This window comes from Hylaeus anthracinus, unplaced genomic scaffold, assembly GCF_026225885.1.
Source record: "Hylaeus anthracinus isolate JK02 unplaced genomic scaffold, UHH_iyHylAnth1.0_haploid 4, whole genome shotgun sequence".
NCBI lineage: Eukaryota > Metazoa > Arthropoda > Insecta > Hymenoptera > Colletidae > Hylaeus > Hylaeus anthracinus.
The window spans coordinates 13635013-13659974 of record NW_026535289.1 but is presented as its reverse complement, the minus strand read 5'-3'; the positions used below and the strand labels follow the sequence as shown (position 1 = coordinate 13659974).

The 24962-nt window shown below is 41.0% G+C and overlaps 3 protein-coding genes across 9 annotated transcripts; 1 reads left to right on the top strand and 2 right to left on the bottom strand.

Moving 5' to 3' along the window:
• Window positions 1-321: 321 nt before the first annotated feature.
• Window positions 322-5786, top strand: LOC128895007 (hamartin). The gene is made up of 15 exons (XM_054157195.1): window positions 322-475; window positions 879-1147; window positions 1219-1484; window positions 1559-1789; window positions 1852-2045; window positions 2129-2241; window positions 2306-2547; window positions 2716-3051; window positions 3135-3311; window positions 3422-3719; window positions 3800-4023; window positions 4112-4237; window positions 4467-4703; window positions 4773-4869; window positions 5002-5786. The coding sequence occupies exons 2-15, from the start codon at window positions 1039-1041 to the stop codon at window positions 5508-5510; spliced, it is 3159 nt and encodes a 1052-aa protein (XP_054013170.1). The 5' UTR covers window positions 322-475; window positions 879-1038; the 3' UTR covers window positions 5511-5786.
• Window positions 5787-5977: 191 nt separating this feature from the next.
• LOC128895011 (major facilitator superfamily domain-containing protein 6) lies at window positions 5978-9487 on the bottom strand. Its single transcript, XM_054157211.1, has 10 exons — window positions 8856-9487; window positions 8548-8659; window positions 8123-8478; window positions 7904-8053; window positions 7553-7832; window positions 7301-7494; window positions 6849-7171; window positions 6606-6781; window positions 6369-6536; window positions 5978-6256 (listed from the first exon to the last, which is right to left on the bottom strand). Exons 2-10 carry the CDS (start codon window positions 8618-8620, stop codon window positions 6186-6188), a joined length of 1791 nt encoding a protein of 596 aa, XP_054013186.1. The 5' UTR covers window positions 8621-8659; window positions 8856-9487; the 3' UTR covers window positions 5978-6185.
• An 83-nt stretch (window positions 9488-9570) lies between these two features.
• Window positions 9571-24114, bottom strand: LOC128895003 (protein PRRC2C). 7 transcript variants are annotated; one of them, XR_008461660.1, is made up of 10 exons: window positions 22926-24113; window positions 20831-20919; window positions 20473-20637; window positions 20267-20383; window positions 19846-20178; window positions 19207-19772; window positions 18981-19126; window positions 17520-18895; window positions 13022-17320; window positions 9571-12256 (listed from the first exon to the last, which is right to left on the bottom strand). XR_008461660.1 is itself a non-coding variant. In XM_054157178.1 (9 exons), the coding sequence occupies exons 1-9, from the start codon at window positions 22951-22953 to the stop codon at window positions 13409-13411; spliced, it is 6732 nt and encodes a 2243-aa protein (XP_054013153.1). In that variant the 5' UTR covers window positions 22954-24113; the 3' UTR covers window positions 9571-13408. The 7 variants fall into 7 exon arrangements, 2 of the variants coding, with proteins under 2 accessions (XP_054013153.1, XP_054013154.1); XR_008461661.1 differs by having other exon boundaries at window positions 9571-12240; XR_008461659.1 differs by having other exon boundaries at window positions 9571-13158; window positions 13267-17320.
• Window positions 24115-24962: the final 848 nt, after the last annotated feature.

The window sequence follows — 24962 nt, the reverse complement described above, 5'->3', positions numbered from 1 at the left end:
CCATCTCGTAGGCGCAGGGGTGCCCCTTTCTTGCGGCAACCTGCACTGGCCACTTTGTCGCTAGGTTGCCATCTCGTAGGCGCAGGGGTGCGCCTGTTATGCGGCAACCCATAGTAGCTCGTTTATCATTTCTCTTGTCATCTCGAAGTTGCCGTGCACTCGATTGCACAACGACTATGTTGGATAAAATAAGACTTGAAAAACTAATTGCCACAGTGGGAACTATTTTCACTTCAAACTTACATTTTCCCACCCATGGCGCCGCTATACTAAAACCAGTATTTCTATAATTCAGTGATTGGCTGCTACCAGTGCATCAGTTTTTACAGTTTTCGGAACGCACATTAATCGTTGCGCGATCGTGGCGCTACTTCTATTGTGGCGACATCAATCTACGGTATATGGTATATCAGCGATGGTGTAGCGATCGCCTTAGAATTCTCGAAAATTTGTCGAAGTACTCGATGAACTTCGGGTAAGTTAATTCGTTAATTTTTACCGATATATCTGTAGTCGAACTCAGTGTTCGACGTTCTATTTAAATACCAAAGTCATGTTCATCGAAAATCTTTTACGGACATCGTACCGAATGACCTTTTTACGAGTATCGTAGAACTGAACCAACAAATTTTTTTTTTTATACATTTAGAATGAAATATCCACTGACAATTTCGGAATATCTTATATGAAATTCTCGTTTGGATAATCCTGATATCGTGCCGGTGAACGGTGTTCTCTTACAGAATTGCGATACGAGAATTCATATGCCGATTCGCATAAATTGACAGTTCATCGAACATGCAGTTAAAAAAATATCTTAATTCTTTCTAAATTTAGCGAATTACTTTCATTTTTAGTTTCGTATTATTTGTTTCTAGGTATTTAAAAATTTCCTTCGCTTCATACGAAGACTGTCCCACATAATAAATGACAGATGGATGAAGCTAAGCATTACAAATTCACTTCTACTTCCATTATATGATCAAATGATCCGGATAAGTATCGTTTGCACATGCCAAAATAGTTAGCGCAGCCAAGATGAACATCAATTCCGTAGGCATTGCCGATCTCTTTAACCTATTAGAATCCAACAAGCTCGGGGAAGTAGAAGAAATAAAGAAAGTATTCCACGAACTTTTTCTCTGTAGTAAGTAAAATTGTAAATTATGGATTTAAATTTTGTGTTTGTGCTCTCTAATGATTTTGAATGTTCTACAGCAAAAGACAATTGGTTGGTCAATGGCCTTTTCGACTATTATCTGTCTACAAATTCTTCGCGAGCCGTCGAAGTATTAGCCAGCGTTCGAGATCCGCATGACAAGCATCTATTAGATCGTTTATCCGAAGCTCTTTCCAAACCTGGAAGCAGCAGCCAAAGAATTCAAACTCTTACTTTACTAGGTCATATTGTTCGTCGCCAACCAACTTGGCTGTATAAACTTGCAGGTCATGCTTTATTTCGGGATTTGCTGAAGTTACTTAAGGTAAATCTAAATTTTCTAAAAATAAATAACATAGCTAAACGTATAGTTAAATAAATATAATGATATGACTTTAGATGGAAGCAGATACATTATCCCTCATGAGCGCTCTTCTTCTGTTGGTAATGCTATTACCAATGTTACCAGCTGCTTTAGGGCCGTACCTCTCAGAAATTTTTGACGTGTTCGGCCGATTGGCTTCATATTACCATCATCAGTCGTTGTCTTTGTTTGCTACTCCTATGCATTTTACTCTTACGACAGCAGGAACTATCGATAAAAATCATTTGTATTTATTACATCTACAAGTGAGTATCGATACTCGTTTAAAGGCACGAATAAACAATTAATGGTTCCCGATTTGTTATAGGTGGGACTGTACAGTTTATTCCACAGACTATATGCCATGTATCCTTGCAACTTCATCTCATATTTGAAACAACAATATATTCAGCGAGACCAACTGGCTACTTTTACTCATACAATTAGGCCAATGTTGGATTCAGTGCGTATGCATCCATTACTCGTTACTGCATCTAAAGATGCAGAGATTTCTGCCGCTAGGTATATCTTATATTACGAAAACTGTTGTTGCTTTATATAAAATCTTTTACGATACGTTTACTATACGTTCGATTATATATCAGGTGGAAAAAAATGGAACACCACGATGTTATGGCAGAATGTGGTCGGTTCACGTTAGACAAATGTCGGGAGGAAGTATTCAACGCTGTAAATTCACGCTCTACGCCGCCCTTAGGTAAATAAATTTTACTGGGACCAAACGTAGCTACGAATGTAATTATGCTAGATACATTTTCTAGATCACTCTTCTATGTATACCTCAATAAACGCTAGCGGAGGTGTAGCACCATTAGAAGCTACCAGCAATGGCGAAGATGATACATTTTGGTCTCCAAGTATGTCGGTGCCACCGCTTAGCCCTCCGTATCCAGCTACATCTCACGAACAACGTTCTGCTCCTTCAACGCCCAATAACAACAGAAGTGGCACATCTCCGCCAGAAGCTGCGGTTGAAGCCACACCCGAAACAACTCCTGTTAAAGTACGTTCGCGAAGAACAAGGCGTTGATCAGAATTACGAGGAACATCATTTCTCTCTATTTTATTACGTTGTAATCTTTATAAATTTGATATCGTTTTCAGAAGAATTGTCTTTCTTTTCGTTTCACATCGTTTCTGCTAATAATAAAAATTTATGAATTCGACACAGGATTTACGGAAATTATCAGCAAAACAAGTACCTGTGGGATCTGCCGCAGTACGTGCTCTTTCCGCGTTCGGTAACGGTACAGTGGGATCGAATTCACGACCGTCGACACCTGTTCCCTTAAATCCATCAGCGTCCGCGACAACCAGCTTTACAATTGGAAGCGGGGATGGAAGCAACGCGCATGGATTCCTTTCGCACAGGATAAGTAAAATCATAGCGGATAGGCAAGGCGTTAGCCAACCGAGGCCGTCCGGGAACGTTGACGAAAACGGGAGATTTTCAGAAGTGGATACTAATCAGAATGGAAAAAACGATTCTTGGCAGGAAGATCAAGAGGTTTTGTATTTTATCTAACTTTTCTATGTAAAAGCGTTGCATATTAATGAAAGTTGGTAGATATGTCTGCGTGTGTTGTGCAGGTTTTAGAAATTGTAAGCTCTCAAGCTGCTGGGAAACACGATTGCTCGAAATACGTTGAACGACACCAAAACAGCAATGAGAAAATGCAAAATGCTTTCGGGAGGGTTTATCAACTGCGTTTGTATTCTCAGTGTCAAGTCCCGGCACAATATTCGAATTCTAGTTCTATTTGCAAGGTAAAATGTTTCGGATAATATTTCACGTATGTGATTTGTTATTAAGGTCATGTATTTTTAATTGGAAAAAACTCAGTGTTTCAACGAACGAATGTTTGTTACACTTGTAGGTTCGGAAAAGTAAATCTTGCCCGGATATGGATATCCAGAACCAAGTTAACGTTGACAAAACAACGAATGAATTGAAAGAGATCGGGAGAAAACGATTGGAAGAGATTGGAACTCAAACGTCTGATAACCTCCCGTACGAATATCTGCTGCTGGGCATTTTAGATCAAAAAAATCAAATGAATGTACAGAAACGCGTTCAACAAGATGCTGAATACAGATTGTCGCCAACTGCGATGCTCGATCGATACGTCGAAGCTTGCACACGTACCAGTAGTAATGTTTCCGGTGACAAAATGAGTCAGTATAAAACTCAATTTAGTAATCACGTAATGTAGATTGATAAAAATTTTAACATAGCAATAACGATTCCTTTAAAGGGGCTAATCCAATCAAACAGAAGCACAGGAAAGAGAACGACAACGAAGACGAACCCGGGGAGGAAGATGGTTTAGACGCTGCATGTGCAAGCCAACTGTTACAACTCATGCAAATTCAATTGCAGTTCGAACGACAACGTAGAGAAGTTCACGCCGAACGTAATCGAAGACTTCTCGGTAAACTGAGGGATTCGCGCGCGTTAGAAGAGCATAATTATGCGTTGGTCAGTTGACATTATTTGCTCGAGATAAGATTCATCGAAATTTTTTTTTTAACTCTAGCTATCGCTAAACACGAAGTTCTTATCACAGACTGATCAATTGAAAATGATGGAAAAAGAAGTAGAAGCTTTGAAGGCTGAATTAGAACGTAACAAGAGAGAAGCTTGTCAAGCTGAACAACAATACAAAGAGGCATTGCATCATTGGCAAACTAAGGTAATCTAACCAAAGATTCTATTTGTATCAAATACCTAATGAAAATCCATGGATTTCCAACGGAATGCCCTTACAAAGATAAAAGAGTCTCGCGTTTATAGCCAATAAGCAATTGCTCAAAACTATATGTCGTATTAGAATAATCACGAGCATTATGATTATTGTTCGTTGGCTATAAACACGAGTCCGTTTATAAAATCCATACAGTAACGTGATTAAAAATGTACAGTGTGTAGAAGAAGAACGACAGAATCAGACGGTTAAGGATCTTCTTCAATCTGTCGAAGTCGAATTGAAGAACGAACAAAAGAAGTTGGTGGAATGTGAACAGCGACTTCGTTCCACGGACGCTTCCCTTTTCGATGCGGGGCATCGATTGAGGGTAGCGTTGAAAGCTGCGGATCGTAGTAAAGAATTAGAACGGACTCTCGATACCGTACAAAAGAAATTCCTTCTGCTCGGAGAGGTAGTATCTTCATAAATTATTTATTCTTTTATGCGACCTTTGGTGTATCGAATGTTGTTGTATGCATAGGCGCAAGCGAAACTGCAAGAAAGTACGGGTGGTCTTTCGCCGATGAGTAAACAAGAAGCAACGCAGATACAAAGATCGTACGCGGAAGAATTAACTAGTAAGTGCGTTTTAATTATTTACTAACGATATCAAAAGGTATAGTAGCTAATATCACTTATGACTCCTTTAACAAATAATCGCAATGGATACGATGATTTGTAATAAATCATGAATCGTTTGATGTTTTTAGATTTACGACGACAATTGGAGTCGCGAACATCTCTCGTAGAAGCTTTGAAAGTGCGTCTAGGCGAACTAGAAAATAAAGACGCTCGAAAGGAAGCGCAACTCGTAGAGTTGCAACGACTTTTACAGGAAACGAAAGATCAACACGAGTCCGAGTTAGAGGCCGTCGAGTCGAAATATAAAGCGCAAGTCGAAATCAATCTTCTTCTTGAAAGTCGTATACTCGAGCTTCATGGGACATTGGAACAGGCAACGAACAGTGCCACTGCTATGAATAATCTTGCTTCTTCGGCATCACCTAAAGAGAGATCACCTCCACTGTCGGCCAGTTTAGCTTCTTCCAGTGAAGGAAGCCTTGCCTTTATTCATTCAGGTACTGGAATTATGATGAATGACTGTTGTGATACCGCAGGCGAAATTTCTAATCTTCAAGTCATCGTCGAGCCTGTCCCAGTTCAGGCGACTTCACCGTCTCACCATAGTCAACTGAAACGAAATCCTAAACAAGACTAACGCTACGCAAAAACGGCCATCGAGTCTTTTCGCATGCAGCAATTCTGTTTTGCACGCGAGCAACTGTTATCCAGTGCCGTGGTATTAAATCAGAAGAAAGTTATTTGTAGCTTTTTATCGACATATTATGCGGAATTCATAAAAATATTATTATCGCGTGATTTCGATAAATAATTGAAAATACACTGGTAATTAATCAAATTACTAGCGTGATATGATTTCACTCTTGAAAAATGAATTCACAATGAATAAATGGTTGAGATATTTTGTGAGCAATTTTCTAAGTCTCGGCTGAACACATCCTCTAACAACTATCCTTCGCTGTCCTTCTATATGTTCCTCTATGTAGATAAAGAACCGCGAAACTTAATTAAAAACGTTCAAAGTTGGCTCAAGTTCGCCCTGTTGACGGAATCGGGAGTAAAACAATTATTTCTTATTGTAGAAAAGTGAATATATATTATCGATTATAATAATAAAATTTTGCTATTAGTACATAATACTGAACAATATTTTGTTTACACAGCGACGTTGTATAAAATGACATAAAATTAATTGCGAATGCATGAAAAGTTCAAGTACCAATAATTGTTACCACGTTCTATTAGAACAGCCATTGCTAAGTAAACAATATATAAGTGTATCAAATTTCTAAATAAAATTTTATGTTTATCTTTAATAGGTTTGCAATTCGCGACTCATTGTCATAAGAATTGCGTCGTCTAGATTAGCGTAATTTGTCAAATCTGGAATAGATTAACCAATGATAAAACGATATTTCGTTGATCAAAGGTTTCGTTAAGTACCAAAAATTATTTTCTTCGAGGTTATTCATGCATTTACGTAAACCTTACTCACGATTGTGGCCCATGTGAATTGGAGACGCTTTAACTTTTCGGAGTAATAATTCGATAAGCCAAAAGCATGTCAACCATACCAATGCCCCTATTGAAAATACTCTGAATGTGGTAACACCACCGTATATGCTGATTAACCATCCACATATTAAGCTGCCACTTGATGTACCTGAAATAAATTAGCGATAGTAAGAGTTTGTTCTTTTACATGTAAGAAATTCAATTTTTTGTTTCTAACCAATTCCTTCAAATATAGCACCAATAAATCCTTGTATAGTGGCTTTTGTATTAGGTGGCGTTACTTTGTCACCGTACGAAACCATAGTGGGCCAACAGAGACCAAATGATGGCCCATGAAGTATCTCGATAATTAAAAACCACCATAGGTTTGACACTGTACTGTATGCCATGAATCTATAAGGAAGTGTTATTACAAAATGTGCAATCCAACTTTTTATTATGGTAGTAGCGTATAAGTTACCTAATTGCATAAATCAATAAAACCAAGCTCATAACGTTCACGTGGCCTAGTTTTCGTAATACAGTTCCTGAGATAAAATTAAAGGGTAGTTCTCCTAAAAAACATTGTATACCAGTCAACAGCCCTTGCAAGGTTTTAAGCCATGCTAGTTGAGAACTAGTTGCTAAGTCTTCGGTGTACCAAAATAGAAAATTCCATACTACTCCAGTACACATTCCAGCTCCTATACACCACCATACAAAGGTCAACATATTAGCCTGCTTACAGACCGTAAATAGTTCCCACACTATCGATGGCTCATCCTCTAAGGATTCTGCGTTTTTCTGTAACAATACTGTTTTTCCCCATTATCTGGCAATTTTGTATTCTTTCGATAAACAAAGGTATCAGACTTCTGTACCACGTAAATTTATATTCAATTGTACCAGGGTTTATATAAAAAAAAAATGTACCTTCTTTATAGTTGTTGATACTATAATATCGAATATCATAGTGATCAACATAATATAAAATATACAGGTATAATCTTTCTGCTGTTGTCCTTCGCTAAAAAAATCTACCAAGTATCCCGCGGCTATTCCAAAAATACCAAAGCCAATGCTGCCCCACATTTTCTGTTTCCCGTAATCCTTTCTCCTTTCGTTACCTGTAATAAGTAAATGTAAGAATAGTATAAAATTTGTAGCCATCAACACAGTACTGACCAAGGAGATTGAAACATATAGCATCCGCTATACTGACTACAACTGCCATTCCAATCCAACTTATTATAGTTGCAGACAGAAACGATTGGTACTGATACATCGAACTTTGCATGGTGTTGGTCTGAGAATCTTTGACCTCTTTTAACAACCGATTAAAAGTTGGATTTTTCTTGCATGTGGCTGTACAGGTTGTCTTAACGTAGTTTTTACAAGCTGGCTTATGTGCAACATTATCCAAGAATGTAGCCGTAAGAATTTTGATGTATATGCACTTGCTCAACTGTAAAATAAAATTATTAATATTTCTTTGTTATACTTAATATATAAATGTAACGAATTAATATATCTTACATAGGAATCATGGAACACATCGAATCCTAAAGTAAAGTCAAATGTTTCTGAATTCGCAATATGACTTGAATTTGCTGCTTTACAAAATTTAGATGCTTTCCAATTTAAACACATTTCTGTGTAAATTTCTTTTGTAGCCTTACAGGATACCTAAAAAAAAAAGTAATAAATTAGAGATATAAAATACTTTGTTCTACAAGCTTAATGTAGACATCATACCTGACATGATTCATTTAAATGCATGGTCTCTGTTATTACATCTTTTAAAACACTGTTAGAAAATTCCTTTTTTGAACACATTTCTAAAGATGCGTCGCCATTGCAAATAAGAGTAACGTTCGCAGTACTATCTATTTTAGGTATAAAATTTATCATGAACATAGATATAGCAACTATTACTTGAAATATTAGAAACAATATTTTATGAATTTTGAGTTTATCTGCCAAACCACCGAACAAGGGTTTCGCTATTAAACCCGAAATTGGTAGTATCGTGTATATAGTTCCGACTAAAAACCCAGAGAAACCTAATTGTTTAGCTATCGTTGGTAGAAATGGCACTATTGGTCCAGTAGCTGAAAGACAGAAAATTCGAATTCATAACATTTCCTTACATAACTTCGAATTTAACATATTTTACTCACCAGCATTGAATAGAAAATAGTGCGCTTTTATTGGTAGCAGTTCTCTATTTATGATTTCGAACATTTTATACATTCGTATGGTACACGGTAGGTTAAACTCGTAAAACGTTATCTGTGGATGAAATACATCTATAAATCATTGTTTTGATAATCGCGTATCATTTACACGTGATCCATAAATCGATATTTTTTCAAAGTTGATTTCTCCTCTTATTAAATAATTCTAATTGTTGCGTGCATGCAAGAAAACGAACGACATTTAAGGACATATATGTGTAAAAATAATTTTTTTTCGCAATAATACGTACACCGACGGTAAAATTATAAACTCTGTAATATGTTCTTGATAAACATGTTTCACGAGTACTTGACGGTCTTCCACGACACGTGCACTTTGCTCAGTAGCACTTTACCACAGTCTGCTATTATAATTATAGACTCTGGTTGCTGAATCTACAATTTTCGTCATCTACACTACGAAACTCGGGAAGGAGGCGGTACTCGTAGTTATCATATTCGCATTCCAACCGCGCTATTATGTTTCACTCTCTTCTATGCATTCGCGTAGAGGTTAAATTTTGTGTCGTTACTATAAACTCGTCACGTTTCCATTTAATATTACGCTACGCATCTTATGGACTCTTAATTGCAAATAATTTCTTGTACATCACTATAAAACGAGCACTTGCGTACTGATTACACATGCTTTCGTTATCACGTTTCCATCAATGTGCGATGGACGTGAACTTTTTACAACGAAAGTTGGTTGGAGAATGTGGGAGAATGTCTCCGCGGACAATTAAATCGATCAGTTCACAAATTTACATTTGTTAATATAGCCAATAAAAGAATACGACGCCTCGTGTGATTACGTAACTACTATTTCGTACTCTTTCGAAAGACATTTAGTTTCGGTGTACGAAAAATGTTACTTAGTTTTATACAGGGTGTCCCAAAAATGTTGTGACATCTTGAAAGGGGCGGTTCAGGGGGTGATTTGAAACAACTTTTTCCTTAGCTTCGTTGAGGAGATATTAACGGAAAACACTGACCAATCAGAGCGCGAATATGCCGATGGAGCGGTCACGGTAGCCTATGAGCGTGGCCGCCTAGCGCGTAGCTTCGCTCCCACGACCGCTCCATCGGCATACTCGCGCTCTGATTGGTCAGTGTTTTCCGTTAATATCTCCTCAACGAAGCCTCGGACAACATTTTCGCTAAGGAAAAAGTTGTTTTAAATCACCCCCTGAACCGCCCCTTTCAAGGTGTTATAACATTTTTGGGACACCCCGTATTTATAATTACTTCGATAAATAATCGTGTCTTCGCGAGACCATTCAAGAACGAAGTTTCTTGAAATCGTCAATTACCATTACTTACTAAAATATTTCATTCGAACGGCAGTGCGAAAACGATTTTGTAACAAACTGTGCTTTAATCTGTCATCGATACATTTACAATATACATTTACAATATATATGTATATATTTATAAGTTTTAATATACCGCTTCCATCTGTTTCTTTTAGCAATAAGGTGGGTTAATGTATGATTGCGGCGTATTATACTTTATTTCTTCGTTTTCATACAAGAGTCATACACCCATACACCCGGTCATCCACGCAACCAGTCATACACAGGCATATACATACACATATCGGGCTCGCGTATCAACTTGTTCCGCGCACACGCACACGCACGCATCTATAGTTCCCTACGTTATCCCATTTTTTAATCTACCGCGGACGATTCTACAATGTCTTCGACTTTGCAGATCATTTTTTTACATCGAGCACATCGTCTATGAAGGAGATATGTATTTTATATACAAAGAAACGGAAAAACTAGCTTACGAACTATAGAAATCTATATACTCTAAGATACACCAGCAACAGTGCGCTCAATATTATACAGAATTCCTTTGAATTTAAAAATCACGTATAACCTCTACGTTTCGTCTAGCTGTTCCTTCTTTTTATCGTTTTGCTCGAACATAAAAAAAAAATAAAAATAAAAAAAAAATAATTATGTGGGTAAAGGACATATTCACGACAGGCTAAAAATTACGAGCACTGTCACGGAGCGGATTTGTAATATAATGTTCTTCTCGCTAAAAAATCGAATATTGCATAATTCCACATCCCGATACATCGACAGGGATTGAAAGAGGGGGGAGGGGGAGGCGGGGGGGGGGGGATAGATAGAGACGGTGTAAGAGCGTTGGTAGACAGAGGAACTTTTGATAGAAGATGACTTCCGGTCACTAGCGACTGAACTTAAACGTCTAAGTCGTCGACTAGTCATTAGAAAAAACTATCAAAAATTCCTACGCGAAGTAGGCTTATCCTTTATGTACATATCACTACATAGTAGATTACCGAATAAAAGCTAAATATTTCTTATTTTCAGTTCCTTTCTTTTTCCTCTGATAAATCGTGTAAAAATGTCCAAGATTTTTCGTATCGTCTCGATAAAAAAAAAAAAAAAAAAAAAAAAGAAATAATGTACAAGAAAACAAATGTGAAGTAGGGGGAGGGGGTAAAGACAATCGCGGTGTAACGGCCGGGTACCCTAATTCCAGAGAGCTTTAAAAATCTGTTGTTCGCTGGTCAATCAGTAAAAAAACATTTCGAGAAAAACGAAAGAACAAGAATCAAGTTTTACGCGTTTCTTTTACTGTTTGACCCTCACGAGTTCACGGTGCTATTTTCAAATGGATGATCTCGAGGAATATTGTAATCAGAATTTTCCTCTCGCGTTTTTGTTTTTGCTAAATCGGTACCGAGGTTTCTCTTCGATTAATTCAGAAATTTCAGGACGGAAGCGAAATAAGAAAAAAATATTTGTGAAACGATCACATATCGACGAATAAAATAAATAATTACGCTAAAAACCGAAAGAAATGTTTCAGTTGCTAATATTAAAGGCAGAAAGGTCAACGATCCAGGAAGAAGAAACATCCGTACCGATGTTTTTACGAGAACGAAAATTCTGATTATGATTGCAGAGAAGCACGATTAGATGAAACAGTGTTTACAATCGGGGAACAGCGCCATCTAACGGCGTTCGAGCGAAACTTTGTATGTATCTGCTGTCATTGCCGATCATCGGTAACCGACACAGACTACACGCAAGTGAAACATCTCTATACTGTGTTATCTATTAAACTGCAACTATGATTGACAACAGGAGAAAGGTACAAAGTATCAAATGCACTCACAAGCACTGGTAAACACAGTTTTATCTAAATTAATCCCGGACTTTAGTTGCAAAGGCTATTCCAGAACAAATGTCAGACAAATAACAGACGTGATCTAAGCTTGAAAATTAAGGAAAATGTTCCCCCTATTAATGTTTATCAGTCTCACCAATTAATTGAAAATTAAAAATGCTCTCACGAAGAAACGATATAAAATATTACAGTTTCTATTTTGCATTTGCTTACTCTATCTTGCTCGCTTTCGGTCTATCCTTCACTCTTTTCGTCTTGGATTCAGTTAAAAAAAAGAAAAAAAAAAAAGAAACAAGTTCCTACCATACTCGTTAAAAGTCTCCAAGACAACCCGATTCTGTGACTTTTATCGAGGACTTACCCAGCGTGTCTGTTATATCTCTCACATTTGTTCCAGAACGCTCTGCACAATCCACGTGTTCCGAATAAGGAGAATGAGCCGCGACGAAGTTGGAACCAGACCTGGGCAAATTTGTTCCTTAAATAAAAACGAGAAATAACTTTTCGAAATCGTATTTCAGTCTTCTATTTCCCGTAACGTTATTTGGAAATAACCGAGACATCGATTTACTTGTGATAACAGATACTTAACTATTAAATATCATTGAACACGTCGGTTATTTCCAAAAGTATTTCGATATTTCGTTATCTCACAGAATTACTACTTTCAAAGTTATTTCACAAAGTATCTCAAAAATGTAATACAGTAATTCCTCGCTTAATGCTAAAAATTCTTCTAGAAAAATCTGACTACGTTTGTATAAGATGTATACTAATATCTGGGACACGCGTCAGAGATAGATTAGGAACATGCGAATAATGAAAAGAATGTCATAGTAACATATGCCCTATTTGTCCTTGTTCCTGAGTTATAGCTTATTTTTGTACAACAGGAATGTTAATTAGAATCAGTTGCACAGTAGTGCCAGACTAAACGAGATAAATTGTGACTGAAGAATATCAATTAGCTGGGAATAAAATTATTTTCCAAAACTCGACTTTTCGTATCTCAAATATACGGAATATAACAATTTGTAGTACGTATTAGCGATTACCACGTTGACGCGCATGCGGCGAGCTTTGGAGCACAACTGATTGGGTTTTATTCTCACAGTTGCCAATCCACAATTGCTCGATGCGAAGAAATATAGTTTCTCGTTTATCCAGGAATGAAATTCTCTCAATTAACCGAGCATTACTGTACCACTCGTCAAGAATTGCCGGAGTACAAAAATCGCTGTACCTTGGGAACAAAATTCAAACAGAGCACATATTTGCACGAACTTCCTCCCATCGTTCCTGTGTCCCCAATCCACCGCTGGAGTCTCGCACCTTCCGACATACCACGGGCTCAACTTCGAGTTGGTTCAACTTCGACGCCTACAAACTCACAACAATAACAGGTGAATAAGAATAGGTGAAACAGTATCTCGAATAACGTTACATGAAAATCGTCCAGGTCTGGTTGGAGCAATGAAGTCAACATACCATCTGGGTCGGCGAACGTCCGTCAATTTCTATCCCTGGTTTAAAACGCTATTTCGTCCATCTAGCGGAAGGACGGTGTGTATCCGGCCCGAAATGTCGTCGTACAAAACGCTTAAGACGCCCTTTACAAAGATTTTAACGGCTAAAGCCAGGACGGTCGATGATGATGCGGCGGCGGTTGAAGAGCGTAGAGGGAATGAATGTACTGTTGGTACGCGGTTGGGTCCATCGTTAGGTTCGGTCCATGAGGCGTGACGTACGCGGACACTGGCGGACCGTACGCCGCCGATCTCTGAGCGGAATGAAGAAAAGGATGAGGCGGATAGTTTCTCGGCGGTTGGTTGCTGAGCTTGTTGCAGGCTTGCTGAGCTGCGTCCGTCACAGGCGGGTGTTGGGGCTGCTGTTGCTGCTGTTGCTGCCTCAGGGCCATGCTGTAGTATCGGTTTGGATTTCGAAACTCGTCCAAGAACGCGAACGCCGCAGCTGTCGCGTCCTTGTCGTAGAAGGCTGAGCTGGTGGTGGTACTGGTCGACGCGGCGAAATTGAAGGCACTTCCAGCTGGTGGGACCATGCCGGTGTTCTTCAGACTGATCGAGTCCGCGGATGTCCCTGTATACTGCGAGAAGCCAGGTATACCGGTCGATTGGGTATCGGTGCTGACCGCGGACGAAACGTTCGCGACGTTCTGCTGCTCCTGTTGCTGCTGCTGTTTGCTCTTCCTGCTCTTCCTCGTCTTCGTCGGTGCGGCCGTGGAACCAGTGGCCAAGGTGTCCCCGCCTCTGCGAGACATGGACAGTATACCCTGCGTGTTCTTGGCCGCTGTTTGCAAGCTCTGTAGAATATTGAGGTCCAGCTCGGCGGCACCTGGCGCTGGACTCCTCGAGTACGCTAAATGTTCGGACTTGGTCGCGGGCGGTCGAGGGATGGTCAACAGCTGCTGTTGCTCTTTGCTCGCGCGACCCACCAGACCCAGACCCAAACGAGCGTAAGCGTTATTCGTGGCCACGGGATCGGTCAAGTTCCCAACGAACGCGGCGTCGAATTGACTGGCTGAAACAGCGTCGGGTTGAGGCAAGCCCATTATCGGATCAAAACTGAACTGCTCCTGACCTGTTCTACCTGTAGGCTCTTGGTTTATGGTACGAGTCGTCTCGTTGGGCGACTCGTTGTATATGCGTTTCTTAACGGGAGGCAGGTTACTGGCTGAACTGTTAGCAGCTCCACCAGTGGCGGTCTTCGAGCCGGCGTCAAAGTAATGCGGGCTGGGATACACGGGTCTGGAATTCGGCATAGAGTACCCGGACGCTTGAAAACCGCTCGGATAGAGCTGCTCGTGGGCCGTCAGATTCTGCTGGAACGCTAGTATCTGCGACTGGTCCTGCGTCGACAGCTGCTCGCCGGCGGCGGACGTCTTCCCGAGGAACGAACGCTGCTGAACGTACTTCTGCGCGTTCAGGGACTCCGTCAGCTCCGCGAAGCTGGAACGTTGCTCCTGGGTCTGTTGCTGCTGTTGCGGTTGTTCCTGGCGCGAGACGGACCTCTGTAGGTCGATGTTGGGGTAATTGTTCCCGAACGCTGAATACTGATTAGTGGATTGATAGATCTGATGGTTGGCGTTCAGGTTCAACGACGCCTCCGTTCCCACGGCGAAGTTTCGTTGCTGGTCCCCGGTCGGGGTCTTCTCGGCGGTGCTGGCGGCGGACTTGAGATACTCCGTTCGATGCTCTGCCTCGCTGATGGACGGGGTTGGCGATTGGATGTAGGAATTCTGCTTGAATCCTTGGGTGTAGTTCGCGGCAGCCGGCGAGGCTGTGGCCGTGCTCTGTGACAAATCCTCCGTGCCTTTAGACGGCTGCGGTTGCGGCGTGTAGTTTGTACTCTGTTGCGGGGATGGCTGCGAGTAGCTCGAGGACTGTTGCGATGCTTGCGAGGTGCAGACGGATTTCTGTTGAGGCGACGATTGAGAGAAGCTGCGAGATTGTTGAGGCGACGGGGACGGCTGTGACAAGCTGCGAGACTGTTGAGGCGACGGTGACGGTTGAGAAAAGTTGCGGGACTGTTGAGGCGTGGGAGACGGTTGGGAATAGTTGCTGGGTGGTGCTTGTTGAGGGGAGAGCTGAGAGTAATTCTGAGGGGTTTGAGGCGAGTGGATCGAGTGGGAATAATTGACGGACTGCTGAGGGGATGGTTGAGAGTAATTGACTGGCGGCTGCGGCGACGGTTGGGAATAGGACGCGTTCTGAGGCGAGGGTTGAGAGAACGTGGCGGGTGGCTGAGGGGAATGCTGGGGAAAGGGCTGAATCTGTTGCTGGGGCGACGGTTGAGAGTAATTCCGTGGTTGAGGCGACGGCTGCGAGTACACGGTGAGAGGTTGAGGCGACGGCTGCGAGTAGTTGGCGGAATGGGTCTGCGGAGATGGATGGGAGTAGTTCGATGGTTGAGATTGTTGCGGAAATACGGCCGGGGCCTGTGGGGATGGCTGAGAGTAGGTTGCTGGCGGTTGCGGGGATAGCTGAGAGTAACTGGACGATTGCTGCGGCGACTGGGCGTAAGGAGAGTGTTGCTGTTGGGGAGACGGCTGGGAATAGGTGGGCGGTGGCTGAGGGGACGGCTGAGAGTACGGGGAATGTGGTTGCTGAGGCGACGCTTGAGAGTAACTAGAGGCTTGAGGAGAAGGCTGGGAGTAATTGGTTGCGTTTTGTTGCGGAGAGAGTTGTGAGTATTTCGGGGTAGGAGGTTGCTGTGGCGACGGTTGCGAGTAATTCGAGGGTGGCGGCTGCGGGGAAGGCTGAGGAAACACCTGCTGGATCGGTTGCGGAGAGTGTTGCGAATAGACCGGAGACGGATTCTGAATAGCGGCGGGTTGCAATTGTTGATTGAAGGTCTCTGGCGGAGTCGAATTCGGAGGAAAGCTGGCCTGAGGGGAACGCTGCGGGAACGTGGGCGATAATTGGTGATACACTTCACCGGAACTCTCCTGCGGGGACTTCTGAAACGTTGTATGGGGTTGCTGAGCCGGTATTTGGGAAAAGAGAGGCGCTTGTTCGTAAGAGGACGACGGATAGGCCGGAGACAGCGGATGATTTTGCGGAGACGGAGTGGGCGGCAATTGGGCACTGTATCTAGGAGGTGTGGCGTAATAAGGACTGTTGTAAGGACTACTTCCCGTCGACAGGGCGTCCTGATAGAATCCGGCTCCTCTAATTTGCGGCTCGACCGAGGCCATCACGGGCTGTCCCTGTGGAGATCGACCTGCCCGTCCAGGTGGCGATTCTTGAGAGAAACTGGAAACGGATTCGCTCACGCTGCTACCGCCGGTGCTCATTCTTCTCTGTCTGCCGCAGAACACCTCTGGCAATTCGCCGTCTTTCTTAGCCGCGCCGTCCTCCGATTCCTCGTCCTTCTTCTTCGATTTCGGTGCCCCGAACGCTTTGAACCAGGCGCTCAAGTTCGGCGTCGCAGCTTTAGGCTTCTGAGTCTCTTTTACGCTGGATTGGCTGTCTTTAGATTCCTCTGCCACCGTTTGCGTCTGCGTCGTCGGTTTTCCGGTCGACGATTTCTCTTCTTTCAAGCTAGGCACAGGGGCCACGGGGAGAGCGTTGTGGTCCTCTTCCTCGTCGTCGTTCGAAAAATTCGGATTCGGCGAGGAGACTAAGCTCTTGCAAATCAACTGAATGGAGTCTACGTTCTTTAACACAGTTCCTAAACTAAGTTTTGGTTCCTCGTCGGCGTTCTTGTTCGCCTGATCGGTGTCGCTCGCCGACTGGTTAACAGCTGTCTCGTTAGCGTTAACGCTCGGTAAGTTGAGCGGTTTTTTCAAAAGCAAGTTCCCCTTGCTTTTACCAGGCTGCAAACGATCGATCGTACGTTGTATCTTTTTTGGTCTGGTGGGTCCGTGAGGGCCAAAGATTTTAATAGAACTTGGTCGTTTTCTCGGTGCTTCTACCTTTGGTCCCGACCGACCAGACTCAACGGAAGAATGAAATATCGGAGAATCGCTCCCGGAAGAAAATTCGGAAAGCTTTGGTGCGTCATCTAGCCATTTGTTGATGTCCTATTCGAAGATAAAAAAAAGAAAGGAAAAAAGCATTGAATACGTATTCAACATGTAATATAAAATATCAAAAATAAACTAATTTCTAAACCTTCATAAGAAGTACCAAGTGTTCATCGTTTGGAGAAATTTAACTATTAGCTTTAGTACAAGAGTATTACTTTTTACTGGCAAAGATATAAATGTGAAATATTCTTACATGGAGTGTTTGCTCCGTCGCTTGATTCAATGCTTGTATCGAGCTTTCCTCCTTCCCAAATCCTTTGGTATGCTTGGTCGAAGCCACTTTTACTTTCTTTGTTTCAGTTGGTTCTTGGTCTTGGGTTTTCACCGCATCCTCCGTGGTAGGAACTTTATCTTCTTTCATTCCCTTTTTTAACTTTGGTCGTCTTGCGCTGGCTTTATCGCTGTCGTGAAAGGTACTACCGTTTGAAGGCACTTTTTTTGAATACACATTGTGAAGATCGCTTTTCGCCGGTTTCTTCTGTTTCTCTTTTTCATTCTTCAGCTTCTCCTCCCGTCGCCTTTCGCTAATCTTATCCTTTAAACCGTCCAAGGATTCTATATCCTTGTCACCTATAAAAGCGGCAATTTTCTTAGACGTATGAGTTTTCTTCGAATCTAAATCGCTTTCTAGATCTAAGTCTTTGGAATCTATTTCGCTCGATATCTCCCCGTTTTTCAGTTCGTCGTTTTTCTGTTTTGATTTTTTCTCTTTGTCCTTCGCTCGACTTTTCTCGTACTTCTCGTCAGGCTTCGAAACCTTCAAGGCCCCCTTCTCCTTTTTCCGACTCTTCTTAACTTTGATATGCTGAGTTTTCTCCGTGTCATCCGGCTCCGCCTCGTCCTCCTGAGATTCGACCTTTTTCGCTTTACTTTTCTTGGCGTTATTCGTAAGTATCTCGGTCTCCTCGAGCTCTTTCTTCTCGATCTTTCTACTTTTACTTTTCGCGATGACTAGGGGCTCGTAATCCTCCTCGAAGTCCTCTTTCCGCTTTTTGTTCTCTTTTGATTCTTTTATCGGCCGCACGTTATCCGCTTCCTTCTTCTGATGACGTTCCTTACTAATCTTCTTGTTCATCTTCTTCAACTCCTCCGATTCTTTGGATGACAGCTTTTTGGTTTTCAACAATAAATTGTTCGCGTCGATATGCTTCCTTCTCTTCGAAGTCACGATACTCGACTCGGACACGGCGTCCTCGCTCTCTTGCTCTTCCTGTTCTTCTTCGTTCACCGATTCTTCGTCCTTCGCTCGTTTACTCTTTTTCTTCACCCTCTTCTTCTTCGGAAGTTTATAATTCTTCCCCCGTTTCTCCTCTTCTTCGTTCTTATCGTTCACTTTGGACTTTCCTTTGCTCTCGGATTTGTACGATTTCGATTTTTTCGTAGACTTTTTCGAACGTTTACGATTCTGGTGCGGGGACGAAACTCGAGAAGGACACGACGGAGACGCGGGCGTGGCGATGAACGGTTTCGGCGACGAAGCATCCTCGTCGCTGGATGTTTCCGATTCCAAATAGCGATTCACAGCTTTGTCGAATGCATCTTTAAGATTCACTGCCATTTCTGTGTACTCTACCAGAAAATACAATAATATCTGAATTAGAGATCTATACCAGTATCGCGTAACAACGCGTTGTTTTACATAAAGTATACTAACCATTGTCGGAACCATTGTATTGCCTACAATTATCCACTATAAGAGCAAAATCACGTTTAAAATCGTTTAAATTCTTGTATAAACCACCGTCGAGTTTCTCCTCCATCGTACTAAGATCCATAGGTTTCCGTACCACGCTATAGTATCTATATTAAAGAATAGAAATTTAGTGCTTTGTACAAATTTAACGAAAAATATTAAGTACAACATGATCATAAAATTATACCTTGGTGCATATTCTTCGTCCACAGGATCAATGAATGGCCAGGCATCCACGTGATCCTTGAGACTTTCGAGAACCTTATGCATCCCAACGCGACGCTCTTCTTCCTCGATTCCAAACGAATATCCGAATTTATATCCATAATTAGAAGCAACGTAATTCCCGTCACTGTTACTTCCGACGCCTTTCTTTTTCTCTAATCCTTCCACTTCGTCCCTGGTGTGAATCACGATCTGGCCAACGGCAGAAGCCAACGAATTGTTAGTCTGCCGTCCTTTCTTTTGAACGGGCGGCAAAGATAAGGGCGGAGGTGTTTCCTCTTTAACGTAAACATTCTTCGAGTTCTGAGTCCCCTTTTTGCTCCCTTTGTTTGTTTTAGTTTTGATCTTCGATCTAACCATGACTGTTTCCATCTGTGTCGCGGGCTCGTGACTTCGAAGAACACGGGAACTGTTACGTTGCAACAACTTGCGCCGTTGTTGCTTCTCCTTCAAATCAAAAAGCTTCGGTATTTCCGGCATGAAATCCTCGGATAGAGTACGGTAGAGTTTACGTTCGGTATCGTACTCCTAAGTGGTACAACAACAGTATTAGAAGTGTCTTAAGATAAAGATATTAACGCTCGTTCAATGAGACAATTACCGAATCGCGAAATTTCTCAACTAAACGACTCCAGTCCTGCTGAGTGAAGCAGACAACTTGCCAAACACTTTCTTTCCCTTCCTCTTGTATTAAACCGTCTTCCTTCTTCTCCTCCTCTTCCTCTTCCTCCTTAGCCACTCTGCTTCGTCGTCTTTTGCGCTTTTTATCCCTAGGTTTACTTTTCTGTTTATGTGAGATGCTGTCAGAAGTATCGACGTAGTCCTCCCTATATAATCGAGTGCCGTAGAAGTACCAATAGGCAGAATTCTTACGATCATGTCCTAAAGGTTCGACTCGCAGACTATCCGAGTCCAAATTACTTAATGATTGCTCCTAGTATCGAAAATATAAAAAGAAAGCGTTGGTATATAAAAGTCCACAAATTAACTCTATGTATTAGTAACGTTTCTTAAACACGTACCACGTCTTCAGCGTCAAGCCTAAAGTCGCAGAGAGCTCTTAATATTTCTACTTTCTGCCGAAGAGGTAACAACTCGAAATCTACATCTGTATTAAAAGGATTCTCGCATTTGTATTCCTGAAAATAGAATAACACGGCGGTTAGTCTTAATAGCGACGCATGGACACATTTGAAATGTTACAAAGTGTAGCAAACAATTACTTTACCTGACATTTCTTACGAAACAGTCTACGGAGAAACATCTGATAATTAAAAGTGGAGATGTCATTGCGAGTGTCGTTGGGTAAACAACCTTCGAGTAACCTGACTATCAGCTCCTGTACTAAACGTCCCTCCGTTCCTCCATCCGTTAACAATGCTTCTTCTAAGTCCTAAAATAATACACAATGAATATGTATACACAACTAGAAAAGCAGACAATGCAGCAACAAAAGAATAATGCGTAAGCCTTTGATAACATAATTAAGCCGAAGCATGATCTATTTAATTTCCTGGAAGCTGAAGCGGTACTAACAAGTCTCATATGCGATGCCTACTCGTACGAGTCAGCATTTAGGTAAGTACCTCAATATCAAAGTCCAGAAGATTGAAGGCAGCCCTAAATAATGAGCAGAAGTGTGCTATACTTGGCACCTCCCACCACGATTGAATGTCTAAAAAAATAAAGGAACAATTGAGAGTTCCTTCAAGTTATGATTTTCTTTAAGCTCTGGAATGTCTCTTTTCGCATGTAGTAAGACTGGTGGAGGAATGGCATAGACTTGGAAACTTTCAGAAGTACATATGCAACTGCGTATGTAAATAATCAATATATTGTAGATGTTTAAGGTTTTAGTTTATGAAGAATTGGTAAGTAACTTTGACTTAGGTATCTAAGAAAACAGAATGCAGTTACAGCTCCAAGTTCGTTACCCCTAGAAAAGTCAAGGGGAGGGTAGCTTGTCAAGTCTACCAGTCAGAAAATCTTAAAGGTATGCTAATTTTGCTCATCAAATACTTCCAAACAGTTATTTATCAGTTTTAAGATTGAATGAAAATTCTAATAAGCAAAAAAATAAAATAAAAAGCAACAGGATAGAATGATTGTGTAAACAGAACTCTTGAACTTTCTGAACTACATGTTGTTCGACATGCAATACTTATTTTTGTTCGATAATATAAATAAATTTAAAAAATGAAATTTTAATGAATGTGTTTAGAAAAGTAACAACTCTTTATTAATCATGAGAACAAAACAGGGAGCAATGTAATAAGTTGTTACTTTAAACATATTCACTAAGGTTACATATATCTTGTCGAAATGAAACAATAAAACAGAGGTAGTGTAATGTAACGTTCATTTCTTGTGAACTGATTTTTTGTTGCATGGCAAAACTTTTGTAACTTAATCTGTAATCTATATTGTAATATGCTTGTACTAGTTTATGATTATGTATTAGTTTTTCCAGGTTTAAGATTAAATATTTAGTGCTCATTTTATTGTACTTAAGTTAAGTTTAAGTTTGAATAATTGTTTACATAATTTCGATACAATGGATAAAATTGATAAAAAAGAATTAATTTAAAGGAAAAATGTTTTGTATAATTCTACATTTTAGAAATTATTGATTAAATGAGATTAAATATTATGTGTGCAATTTATATTATTTCATATCAATTCCCTTTGCAAACTGTTACCATAGAGAAGGAAGTATACCATTCGATGAATCATCGTTATTCTTTTATACTTTATGATGATATCTACAATTAGGTGTTCATAAAGATAAAAGAATTTGCTAATTAAAAAGACGAACACAAGTTGAAAGACATTCTGGTATGGTAAGTTTGAGACTAAACATCAAGGCTCACATTTTACCAAAAATATCAAGGTGTTCAATGACTTTACCATTGTAACCAAACTCGAATAACAGTACATGAAAATACACGGTAGTTAATCGAATCAATAATTTCTCAATGACTTTAATGTTTACTCAATGATGCTAATCACTGCTTTCCAAGTTTCAATCAAAACAATTCCACGACCATTGTGATACCACTACCAAATGACAAAGCTCTGTCAAACAACAAAACTCCCACAATGTTCACATAAGGAGCACAAAATTCAAACTAATCGATTCAATAATTTCTCAATGACTTTAATGTTTATTTAAGAATCCTAATCACTGCTTTCCAAGTTTCAATCAAAACAATTCCACGACCATTCCCTACCAAGTGAAAAACTTCCATCAAACAACAGAACTCCCATAATGTTCACATAAGGAGCAGAAACTTCAAACTAGTCAAGCAAAACATCTCCCAAATGATAAATAACATCCCAAAATACGATCATAACCAGGCCGTGCATCGACACCCCGCGTAGAATCTAACGTAACTTAAAAAAAAAAAAAAAACACCAAACAAAAAAACCAAACAGAGTGAGGCCTCCCCCCTCCCCCCTAAAAAAACAACGAAAACAATTGTGTTGCTAAACTCGGGGTCATTGACAAGGACTCTCGATTGTGGGCATCGATCTCCCGCGAGAGATAATCGCTGGCGATACGATTAAGGTGAACGGAAAGAAAAAAAAAGAAACGAAACGGAGGAGAGATAAAAAAAAAAGGAAATCCCGATCCGTGTGCGATCGTTCGGGGAAAAGGGTGAAAGGAAACGCAAAGCTCACCTAGAATCCCGATGAAAGTGGGAAACATAACCCGTCCTGTGGCGGGCAAACCGGGCGAATCACGTCAGGGCGGATAAGGTTGTTGAAAACACGCACGTAGGAGAAATATATCGCGTGTCGCAACCCCGTTCTCAGGTGTGTTATTCGGCCAGGTCGGATCGAAAATCCACCGGGCTGCGGATTCGAGAGCGACGGACACGGAGCCGAACAGAAGTATGAAAAAGAAAAAAAAAAACACTGCTCGCAGCCCACGGCGCGTTCGGCCGATTTTCTTTTTATCTTTTAAAATACCGGGACGCACGTCAGCGGTTTGCTATGACACCCATAGTCCTCGAAACAAAAGAGCGGGTGATCGCGATCCCGCATAGCTCGTCCCGCCGTTTCCAAACGAGACCGAACGGCGAGGCGCATCCGTCCACTGGCAGTTCCCAGCTAGGAACAGCTAGACGCCGATTTTATTTTGGCACAACACTACGGGTCGCCAGCGATGCGCGCGACACACGGAACCATTCTAATCGGGTAACACTCCAGGCTCAAAACAACCACCAGCTTTGTTAACGACGTACCGCACCGTCGTTTCGCACGTCGGCCACATTTAACGCCGGGGTGATTCGACGGCTCCCGTGCGTTTTGTCGTTCCAACGAAACGCACGACCGTCGCGGCCTCCGATCGTTCTTTAACTGCGTTTCCCTGTTTTTCCTATTTTTTTCAAATTCGATTTCACCGTACGCGTGTACGTGTACGTTGTATACGTCGATGCTCCGATAAGGACAGTTTTCTGAGACGCACTACACGGAACGTACGGGTGCGGACTGTGCAGCAGCGGATTGCGACTGCGGGCGTACACCTGTGAACACGCGATACCGAGATACGCATCGCGAACCGCGACGCGTTTCGCGCGAAAATCGCGTCGATTACGTTCAAGATGGTCGCGTTCGAAAATGTAAATTGGAACTTTTGTTAAAGTATAGTTTTGCTGTTTTTACACGCTTTTGTAATTGATTAAGGTCTATTTACACGTATACGTTCGGTGTCAGTAATATTAAATATTCTTCTGTTGTTTTCGAATGGGCACGTTCACGCACATCCGACACCGCTCCGTGTCGTTACTGATACGGTACGGATCGGAACTGACCTTTAACTGGATATCTAACGGCCCCCACTTCTCCCACAGTAGGTACCTTCTCTCCGCAGTGTACTCAAGATCTGTAGCGCCACCGTGTTCCAAAAGGCGGAAAAAATTTAAATTGCTTTAAACTGATTCGATAGGGCAAATTTTTTCACGATAAAATATGTATATTATAATAATTTATGTATATCTATATGTGATGTAATAAAATATACCTGAAAATAGAAGAGGATAACAGACCTTTATAAGAAAATATAAATAGACTGCGGATCTTTATGCATTTATAGGAAATTTGAATGCACAAGAAACTACAAAATGCAAACAATATGCAAGAATATAAAAAAGATTCAAAGTAATGTTCATGTTATTATGCAGAATAAAATGATGCATGTAATATTTGCAGAATAAAATAAATTCCAATTAGTTTCAATTTTGTAGGCATAAAATGTTTACACGCGCCAGAAATGTAGCAATGTAAAATTTCATTCAGCCAGACTATAGAATCTGGTGACAAAACCATGTGACTTGAAACAGGATTTCATTGGTCCGGAGATGGGCGAAACCCTAGGCTTCGAATAAATTTGAAATTTGCCGATATGTTTGTCTCGTTTCTTCTTTTGAACATTTTCCAAAGAAGGAAACGAGACAAACATATCGGTAAACTTCAGATTTATTCGAAGCCTAGGATTTTGCCCATCTCTGGTCCACTATGATTTTGAATAATTGTTACCAGATCCATCGCACCACTAAGCGAAGTATAATAATAAATATATAACCGTACAAATAGTTACGATATGCAACGCACAGGTGACTACTTTATACGTAAATGGAATTTTTAATGTATCGATCTCGCATTGTGTAAAATAATAAACATATTAAAATTGATATATTTTTTCAACAGTTGGTA

Coding starts and splice junctions, on each gene's coding strand:
- LOC128895011 (XM_054157211.1), bottom strand. CDS start 8,620: ATGTATAAAATGTTCGAAATCATAAATAGAGAACTGCTACCAATAAAA. Junction 6,782..6,848: donor TTATTGATTTATGCAATTAG/GTAACTTATACG, acceptor ACTTCCTTATAG/ATTCATGGCATACAGTACAG. Junction 6,537..6,605: donor TGCTATATTTGAAGGAATTG/GTTAGAAACAAA, acceptor AATTTATTTCAG/GTACATCAAGTGGCAGCTTA.
- LOC128895007 (XM_054157195.1), top strand. CDS start 1,039: ATGAACATCAATTCCGTAGGCATTGCCGATCTCTTTAACCTATTAGAA. Junction 2,242..2,305: donor ACGCTCTACGCCGCCCTTAG/GTAAATAAATTT, acceptor TACATTTTCTAG/ATCACTCTTCTATGTATACC. Junction 4,870..5,001: donor GTACGCGGAAGAATTAACTA/GTAAGTGCGTTT, acceptor TGATGTTTTTAG/ATTTACGACGACAATTGGAG.
- LOC128895003 (XM_054157178.1), bottom strand. CDS start 22,953: ATGTTTCCCACTTTCATCGGGATTCTAG. Junction 19,127..19,206: donor GACGAAGAATATGCACCAAG/GTATAATTTTAT, acceptor TCTTTAATATAG/ATACTATAGCGTGGTACGGA. Junction 18,896..18,980: donor ATACAATGGTTCCGACAATG/GTTAGTATACTT, acceptor ATTTTCTGGTAG/AGTACACAGAAATGGCAGTG.